The 9,580-nt window shown below is 45.3% G+C and overlaps 1 protein-coding gene across 1 annotated transcript; it reads right to left on the bottom strand.

Moving 5' to 3' along the window:
* Positions 1–334: 334 nt before the first annotated feature.
* Positions 335–7,128, bottom strand: LOC311103687 (platelet endothelial cell adhesion molecule-like). The gene is made up of 14 exons (XM_084145302.1): positions 7,003–7,128; positions 6,830–6,853; positions 5,560–5,853; positions 5,114–5,395; positions 4,638–4,898; positions 4,210–4,479; positions 3,799–4,098; positions 2,776–3,057; positions 2,506–2,641; positions 2,272–2,330; positions 1,897–1,950; positions 1,707–1,796; positions 1,494–1,550; positions 335–635 (listed from the first exon to the last, which is right to left on the bottom strand). The coding sequence occupies exons 1-14, from the start codon at positions 7,058–7,060 to the stop codon at positions 511–513; spliced, it is 2,292 nt and encodes a 763-aa protein (XP_084001428.1). The 5' UTR covers positions 7,061–7,128; the 3' UTR covers positions 335–510.
* Between the last annotated feature and the right edge of the window lie 2,452 nt (positions 7,129–9,580).

Genomic DNA, 9,580 nt, shown 5'->3' with positions numbered 1-9,580 from the left:
TAAAACACAGTGGAAGCCTCTCACATGAAAGAGATGAGAGATTTCAGCAGTGTGGCACCAAGTTTCCATACTGCATCGTAAGCAAGGTGCTGCCCTCTTCTGGTCAGGAGAGGCAGAGTGGTTTGCCTGGTCACCCAGCAGGGTGGTGTCACACCCCCTGACTGTTGCTACACCCCGCAGGCTTCAAAGGTTTCCCTCCTGTCCATGGAGCTCAGCTCACAATGGAGGGAAATGTATTTGTGTGTATTTTTCTCCAGGCCACAACACCCATCCTATGTGCACGTTCTCAGGAGAGATTTTTATCTCATTGAGAAAAAGTACAAGGTCTCCCATTCTGCTGCATTGTTTTATTCTCAATTCACCAAGGCATAATTACAGGCATTTAAAGACTGTACAAAAGGTTAAGAAGAAGAAGTGTAAAAATATAGAAAATATACAAATGCATTTAATGCAATAACAGCTCCAGTTGTTTTAGGGCTGAATAAGTTAGAGAATAAATATTGATGGTGGTCATTCAAGTTGTCTGTCTTGCTCTGATCCTGGTTCTGGTTCTGGCTCTGGTTCAGACTCGTGTTCTTGGTCTGGTTCTTCTGACTCATGGTCATTGTGGTTTAGCTGGGCATACTCAACTGAGCCTTGCAGAAATAGACAAAATAAAAAATAAAATACAAGAAGAAACCAGTGTCTGTTTCTACAGTTTCTGTGTATTCTAGCGGTTTACTCCTTCTGTGTTGTCTTATTTTCTCCATAAGGGGTCCCTCTAAGACAAAACTAAGTAATAAGGTCTATAGTATGTGCGTGAGTGTATTTGTTAGCACATTGCTCTACTTACGCCGTCAGCTTGTTCGGACTCTGACTCACCAGCAAAAACAAGAGCAGGAGACAAGCTCAGGAAATGAAGGCATTCAGTGGTTAGAGAAGATCTACGTCTTCACCACCACTCCCCAAAACAACACCATTCACCCAGAGCCTCCACCTCTCCTCAAGACTGACCGCCTTGGGCTTATCCAATTACAACCACTAATGTGTGTGTGTTACTAGTCAGTTTCCCTGCCAACAAGCCCATTGTTTGACAATATATGATTGTTTCCTCTTCCCCTGTGCTGCAACATTGTTTGATACACATACCATTTACATTTGCAAGGAGTAGGTCAATTACTCAACAATGGACAATATGGATGGCGGGTGGGGGTTCTTATTTCAGGAGTTAACAATGGAGCAGTCCTCTGACTCCGCTTGACAGATGGACCCTGTGTTTGGGTTGGATTGTAATAACAGGAAGTTCCCTTTGACGAGAGCAGGAAGTGGACAGCTGGCTAAGCGGCCGGCTTAACGGCACCCTCTCTCACTAACAATGCAGATGTTTAGAGTTAAGCCTGGCCTGGTTTCCTGCATGGCACATTTCTCAAACCCCAGAGAACAAGCCCATCTCATTTGCTGTTTCTTAGTGTATAGAGGGCTTTAGTGAACATTGAACAGGATATTAGTCTTACCTTGCATCGAGTTCCGCACTTCGCTGTACACCATGTCTGTGCCTTTCTTCACGGGAGCTAGGAATGCATAAACAAATGCTTCATAGGGACATAATCTAAAAATACAAGTGGACAGCTCACGATTATTTGACATTAAGCAATAGATCAATAATAATGTTGACGTGTATTTGAAGCCTAGCACCTCCCAGCTAAGAGGATGGGTCAGTCTCTTACCTCTGGTGGGGTCTACCTCCTGGGGATGGACCTCAGTGTATTGTGGCTCAGGTACCTCAGAAGTTCCCTCGCTGGTCTGGTCGTCAGACTCTACAATAATCACACTTAATGTTAGACATGAATAGTCACAGAGTTAATGCTCATACTGTTGAAATGTAGGAGTTGACCTCATGAACTCTGGTACACTCACCTGAGCCTGAGACATGATCACTCCAGACGCTCCTTCCCATGACCCCAGGAGTGACTGCAAAACACAGAGACCAGGGGTCAGTCATACAGGACACCGGTCACATCCAATTGGAAAAAACATTTATTGCTTTGCCATATTAGGTATGCATCCCTTCACCTGCTATTTACCCTGAGCCAAGCTAGGAGGAAGGAACACACAGAGAGGAAGAGAGAGGATATACTGAGAGGAAGAAGGATTGGAGCAAGGTTAAGGCTGAGATGGTAGGGGCCTGCAAGACTCTATAGACGTTCTATCGTGGGCCAATGGTTTAGTAGTGTGAAGTCCTGACAGCAGCTATAGGTACTACTGTACAGTAAATCAGTAGACAGTGCTTACCATTGACTTCTCCATGGGTTAGTCTCAGAGTCTCGTCTGTTTTAGTGCTTGCTGGCTTCCTGAGAGAGGGGGAACAAGAAAACACAATGAACATTTAAACAGGAAACTCCTATATGACCTTTACCGCTTTAATATTCACATCTTGCCTAACAAAGCATTGTGCATCACCTGTACATTCAATGATTTGTGAAAAGACTATTGAAGTATGATGAAATCAAAGCCAGGCCCACTCACACTGACAGTTCCACTGTTCTCTTTCTTCTGAATGGAAGAAGTCCTTTCTTAACGATGATGATGATGATGATGAGAGACACTGTGAGCAGGATGCAGAACGCTGCGATCAGCCCCTTCTTCCAGCCAGCCAACTTCACTGCAGACAGCAATGATACAGAGGTTACCTCAGGTCAAGTTCAACCACAGTGGATTTAGCTAAAAGACTTCTAGTCACACACAAGTGTGTTTGTGTGATAATATTTTAATGTGCGAGACCCCTTCCCCTCTCACCTCCAACAGTGACCATGGCACTGCTCTTGCTGTCGTTGGATGGGTTGTTGGTGACGCAGTAGTATCTGCCTCCATGCTCTCGACTGACACCTTGAACCGAGTGGGATCCTCGCATGTCATTGGTGGTCTTGGACAGCAGGGGCAGGGCACTCGTTGTGTGATACCATGTGTAGGTGATGGGGGGCGTGCCCCGCTGGACAGTGCAGGTTAGGGTCAGGTCCTCCCCCTCAGCTACGTTCCCCATATTGGGTGTCACGGTCAGTACTGGCCTGGAGACTGGCTCTGTGGGGAATGAATGTTGTTGAGTCATTACAGTAAGTCTGCTCTGTCATCAGTTAGACTAACTGTACCAGCATCTCCCTTTTATAAACCAGAGCCATATGTACAGTACCAGTCAAAGGTTTGGACACACCTACTCATTCCAAGGTGATTCAAGGCACACTTAACCAGCATGGCTACCACAGCATTCTGCAGCGATACGCCATCCCATCTGGTTTGCGGACAATGACCCGACACACCTCCAGGCTGTGTAAGGGCTATTTGACCAAGAAGGAGAGTGATGGAGTGCTGCATCAGATGACCTGGCCTCCACAATCACCCGACCTCAACCCAATTGAGATGGTTTGGGATGAGTTGGACCGCATAGGGAAGGAAAAGCAGCCAACAAGTGCTCAGCATATGTGGGAACTCCTTCAAGACTGTTGGAAAAGCATTCCTCATGAAGCTGGTTGAGAGAATGCCAACAGTGTGCAAAGTTGTCATCAAGGCAAAGGGTGGCTACTTTGAAGAATCTCAAATAAAAAATATATTTTGATTTGTTTAACACTTTTTTGGTTACTACATGATTCCAGATGTGTTATTTCATAGTTTTGATGTCTTCACTATTATTCTACAATGTAGAAAATAGTAAAAATAAAGAAAAACCCTTGAATGAGTAGGTGTGTCCAAACCTTTGACTGGTACTGTACGTGTATGTATATATACATTTGGTTCTGTTATAAACAGGTGGTTTGGCCAACTCGCCTATGATGGTGGCAGTGCGTCGGAGGTGCTCTCCTGAGCTCTCCCTGTGGGGCTGACTGGGGTTGTTCTCGGCCTTGCAGGAGAAGCTGTGGATGTCAGTGCTCCTGTGGATGGAGGTGATGTTGAAGAGGGCCAGATCCTTGGGACTGCGGACCACCCTGAACTCAGCACGTCTGTGGGGGCTCAGCAGGGTGTAGGTGATGGGCAGACTACCGTTGTCACTCTGACACTGGAGCTGGAAGGGCTTGCCCAGGATCAACCTGCCCCCTACCACGCTCAGAAGAGGGACTGACACAGGCACTGACAGAGGGAGAGGGGGAACAAAAAAGAGAACGAAAAAGACAGGATGAGACCTGAGAAGAGAAAAACTAAGTGTTTTTAGAATGACCCCATCCACACAGAGAGACTCACCTTTTGCCTTGAGGACAATCTGTGTGCTGTTTTTGAAGATATCTTGGGCTTGGGCCTGGCAGGAGTAATTTCCATTAAGTGAGGGGTGTGCTGTGGCACTGTAGTTCCCTCCTGATGTCAGTAGGACCTGGTTCCTGTACAGGGAGTACTTCATGTCCCAAATGTTGATTATTTCAGGGGAATTGCGGTCAGTATAGCAGTTCAGTGTGAAGAGCTCTCCCTCAAACACATCTCTGGGCTCCATCACCAGGACTGGCTTGGAAAACAACTCTGTGTGGATCAGACAGAAAAAGCAGAGTGTCAAACATTAAATTCAAAGATACTTTGGCATGGCAAAACATTAAATTCAGTTCAGCTCAAAAACGCTCACTATTACATGTCATGTGGCCCAACCTTTTACAACAGACACATGGACATCCAATACTTGCCTTTGACTTTGATGCTTTCATAGGCTTCTTTCTGCACGTTGCCTCTGTCCGCCTTGCACACATACTCCCCAGAGTCCTCTGCCAGCACTCTGAGCTTATGACTGAGACTAATGGAGGCTGTCTTAAGCACCCTCTTGTCCTTGGTCAGGAAGACCGCCACATTGGGTGGGGGGTTCACCACTCGACAGACAAACTCGACAATGGCACCCTCAATCACATCTTTACCAGGAAGAATGTTCATGATGGGTGTGATGAACAGTTCTAATGATACAACAGAAGAACAGGGATACTCTTTAACCCAACATTTATTTTCTTACAGGTGATCAAATATTGAAGCACACAGAAGCATAATGCCCATAGCAAATGAATGAATCAAATTCAAATTCATTAAATCCCAATGCGCTACTAGAAATCTGAACCAGCACCTTCCAATGACAAATACAACAGTTACAGACAGCATCCAACCCCACTCTTACCTTTGACCATGACCTTGACAGTGTTGCTGTTGTTGGACCTCCCAGCGTCGGGCAGCATGATGATTTCAAAGTAACAGCGCAGGTGTTTGTCCCCAGCATGCTTCAGCTCCAGCCTGGTCTCCACTGAGTTCCCACCGGCCATCACCTGCTTGATCTTCTCCTGGTCCTGGTAGAAGTGGAAGAGCAGGGAGCCAGACTCCTCTGGGGCTGTGCAGGTAGCTGCCAGCTCATCCCCCTCAAACAGGATCTGGGAGGTCACCTGCAGCACAGGCGTCTGTAAGCCTGTGGTCGAACAATCAATGTCAGTCACTATGATTTCACATACCATGCATCACAAAGAGGAAAATACTTGATACTGTATGTACCTACATATAATGGATTATGAATGAAGATCTAGAGAGTTTTACCAGAAAGTCAATATAATCATGGATCCATTTCAGCAGTACCTTTGACGGTGAGTCTCTGGGTCCTGCTGCCTTTGCTCTTGTCCTGAACTATGACCCGGCACTCGTAAGCGCCAGAGTTGGCAGCCCTGGCCGGGGTGAGCTGGTGAAGGACCGCAGGTTCGGTGGTGTTTTTGGAGTAGACCAGGACATCGTCTCGCAGGAAGTTGAAGCTGTGTGTCAGGGGGTGGGACTGGTCATGGCTGATGCTGACCTCACAGTTCAGGTCCACGAATGTCCCACTGTCTACCTCACCACTGGGGTTCAGTTTGAGCGTCACACTGTCTATGGTGAATACTGCACAACCACACGCACAGACACACAAAGACACCATGACAACCAAGGCTAATACAAACTACTATTTGGGGTACAAAATCACCAAGGCTAAATGGAAGTGATTTTTGGTCAAGCCACAAGATATTTGGTATGAACTATACTTCAAGACTAGCCAGGGAGTTCCCTCTGGGCTCTCTCCTCTACAGAGCAGGTAGAGTCCTCCAGACAGAGGAAGGCCCTTCCCTGGTGCCTGGCGGCCCTTCACTCCACTGCACAGTAAGCAGGAGGTGGAGGAGGAAGGAAAGGAGGAAAACACTTTAACAAACAAAGGCCAACCTTCCCCTCCCCTGGGAGGGCTGTGGCCTTACCTTGGCTCCTGTTCGCACTCAACACCAACAACACTATTGGGCCTGAACTGACACAACAAAGCGTGCATGTTGTTCCACATCCTCCCTGGTAACGCTTTTAAAATAGGTACACATACAGCTCAGCCATGCAGGAGAAAAGGCTGAGAACTGAGCCAAACGTACTTTGGAGCCAAATCTGTGACTCAGCCTTTGGGGAATAGATACGGTCTGTTATTACAGTTATATCCACCAGCTCCCTCTCAATACCCAATCAAGAGCTCAGAATGAACAAAGTTGCTGAGAAAATAAAACCATTACAGTATTTGAGAATGTAGGTGGATCAAAGAGGTTCAACATCTCAGAAGCTTGTTCACATGCTGACTCAAAACAATGAAACCAGCTGCATATTCCGCTTAAAATACCTTCAATAAATCTAACAAAAGAGATGAAAATGTCAAGGAAGCAAGAAGCTCACAATACCCATTTCCTACAAAAATAACTATTTTGTGTGAGGTATAAAAATAGCCGCTTGTCAACCGCAGACAGGACCAACTGCCCTCAAACTGTCTCTACGCCGGGACTCTTCCAGCTCTCTGGTGCATTTATTAAAGTGGCATCAAATACAGAAAGTAATTGCATCTCATACTTACATGACCGAGCTTCTGCCCCTTGCCCTGTGAGTGGAGATAGGTGGAAGGAGACAGAGGAGGAATAAGAAAAGAAAACTAGTGATGTGAGAGACAGACATACATATGAATAGAAGGTGAACTAAAGGTAACCTATCTGAGCTGAGAAAGTAGAAAGTAGAGCACTGGGTCCTTACAGAGGCTGAGCAGGCTGGTCAGCATTAGCAGAGGCAGGTAGAGTGGTGGGGAGTCCATCCTGAGTGATGACACGGATACAGCACCACAGCCAGGAGCAAGAGTGGCTGGCGCTCACATAGGGACAGGGGAAGAAGGGGAAGACTGGCCGGGCTACAGGGAATGAGAGGTGGAGTAAGCAAGGATTGGGAAGGGGGAGAGGGCGGGGGCGGGGGCGGGGGCGGGGGGTAATTGTCTAAGTGTGTGTGTGTTACGCCTTCGTCTTATCATTGGCCTTCTTTTTGTTTTATTGACCAGGAAATTACAGCTGCTTCCTCAGGATATGCAAGTTCCCAAATGTACAGTACCTTCAGAAAGTATTCATACCCCTTGACTTATCCCAAATGTTGTTGTGTTACAGCCTGAATTCAAAATTGATTAAATTGTTTTATTTCTCACCCATCTACACACAATACCCCATAATGACAAAGTGAAAACATGTTTTTAGACATTTTTGCAAATTTGTTGAAAATTAAATACAGAAATATCTAATTTACATAAGTTTTCACACCACTGAGTCAATATATGTTAGAATCACCTTTGGCAGCGATTACAGCTGTGAGTCTTTCTGGGTAAGTCTCTAAGAGCTTTGCACACCTGGATTGTAGAATATCTGCCCATTATTTGTTTCAAAATTCTTCAAGCGCTGTCAAATTAGTTGTTGATCATTGCTGGACAACCATTTCAAGTCTTGCCATAGCTTTTCAAGCAGATTTAAGTAAAAACTGTAACTCGGCCACTCAGGAACATTCACTGTCCTCTTGGTAAGCAACTCCAATGTATATTTGGCCTTGTGTTTTAGGTTATTGTCCTGCTGAAATGTGAATTCATCTCCCAGTATCTGGTGGAAAGCAGACTGAACCAGTTTTTCCTCTAGGATTTTGTCTGTGCTTAGCTCCATTCGGTTTCTCTTTTATCCTGAAAAACTCCCCAGTCTTAATGATTACAAGCATACCCATAACATGAGCAGCCACCACTATGCTTCAAAATATGGAGAGTGGTACTCAGTAATGTGCTGTATTGGATTTGCCCCAAACAAAAAGGGAATTGCTTTGCTACATTTTTTGCAGTATTACTTTAGTGCGTTGTTGCAAAGAGGATGCATGTTTTGGAATATTTTTATTCTGTACAGGCTTCCTTCTTTTCACTCTGTCAATTAGGTTAGTATTATGGAGTAACTACAATGTTGTTAATCCATCCTCAGTTTTCTTATATCACAGCCATTAAACTCTGTAACTATTTTAAAGTCACCTTTGGCCTCATTGTGAAATCCCTGAGCAGTTTCCTTCCTCTCCGGCTACTGAGTTAGGAAGGCCACCTGTATCTTTGTAGTGACTGGGTGTGTTGATACACCATCCAAAGTGTAATTAATAATTTCACCATGCTCAAAGGGATATTCAATGCCTGCTTTATTTTTATTTTTACCCATCCCCCAATACAGTGGGGAAAAAAAGTATTTAGTCAGCCACCAATTGTGCAAGTTCTCCCACTTAAAAAGATGAGAGAGGCCTGTAATTTTCAACATAGGTACACGTCAACTATGACAGACAAATTGAGAGAGAAAAAATCCAGAAAATCACATTGTAGGATTTTTAATGAATTTATTTGCAAATTATGGTGGAAAATAAGTATTTGGTCACCTACAAACAAGCAAGATTTCTGGCTCTCACAGACCTGTAACTTCTTCTTTAAGAGGCTCCTCTGTCCTCCACTCGTTACCTGTATTAATGGCACCTGTTTGAACTTGTTATCAGTATAAAAGACACCTGTCCACAACCTCAAACAGTCACACTTCAAACTCCACTATGGCCAAGACCAAAGAGCTGTCAAAGGACACCAGAAACAAAATTGTAGACCTGCACCAGGCTGGGAAGACTGAATCTGCAATAGGTAAGCAGCTTGGTTTGAAGAAATCAACTGTGGGAGCAATTATTAGGAAATGGAAGACATACAAGACCACTGATAATCTCCCTCGATCTGGGGCTCCACGCAAGATCTCACCCCGTGGGGTCAAAATGATCACAAGAACGGTGAGCAAAAATCCCAGAACACAACGGGGGGACCTAGTGAATGACCTGCAGAGAGCTGGGACCAAAGTAACAAAGCCTACCATCAGTAACACACTACGCCGCCAGGGACTCAAATCCTGCAGTGCCAGACGTGTCCCCCTGCTTAAGCCAGTACATGTCCAGGCCCGTCTGAAGTTTGCTAGAGTGCATTTGGATGATCCAGAAGATGATTGGGAGAATGTCATATGGTCAGATGAAACCAAAATAGAACTTTTTGGTCAAAACTCAACTCGTCGTGTTTGGAGGACAAAGAATGCTGAGTTGCATCCAAAGAACACCATACCTACTGTGAAGCATGGGGGTGGAAACATCATGCTTTGGGGCTGTTTTTCTGCAAAGGGACCAGGACGACTGATCCGTGTAAAGGAAAGAATGAATGGGGCCATGTATCGTGAGATTTTGAGTGAAAACCTCCTTCCATCAGCAAGGGCATTGAAGATGAAACGTGGCTGGGTCTTTCAGCATGACAATG

Source organism: Coregonus lavaretus (assembly GCF_964263955.1).
Source record: "Coregonus lavaretus genome assembly, chromosome: 28".
Lineage (NCBI taxonomy): Eukaryota > Metazoa > Chordata > Actinopteri > Salmoniformes > Salmonidae > Coregonus > Coregonus lavaretus.
The sequence above is the reverse complement of the archived record's forward strand: the minus strand, read 5'-3'. Positions and strand labels throughout refer to the sequence as shown.

Excerpts from the sequence above, each read along its gene's own strand:
- LOC311103687 (XM_084145302.1), bottom strand. The coding sequence starts at position 7,060 with ATGGACTCCCCACCACTCTACCTGCCTCTGCTAATGCTGACCAGCCTG. Across the intron at positions 3,058-3,798 it reads ACGCACTGCCACCATCATAG|AGCCAGTCTCCAGGCCAGTA; the intron begins GCGAGTTGGCCA and ends CATTCCCCACAG. Across the intron at positions 2,331-2,505 it reads AGAACAGTGGAACTGTCAGT|GAAGCCAGCAAGCACTAAAA; the intron begins GTGAGTGGGCCT and ends CCCCTCTCTCAG.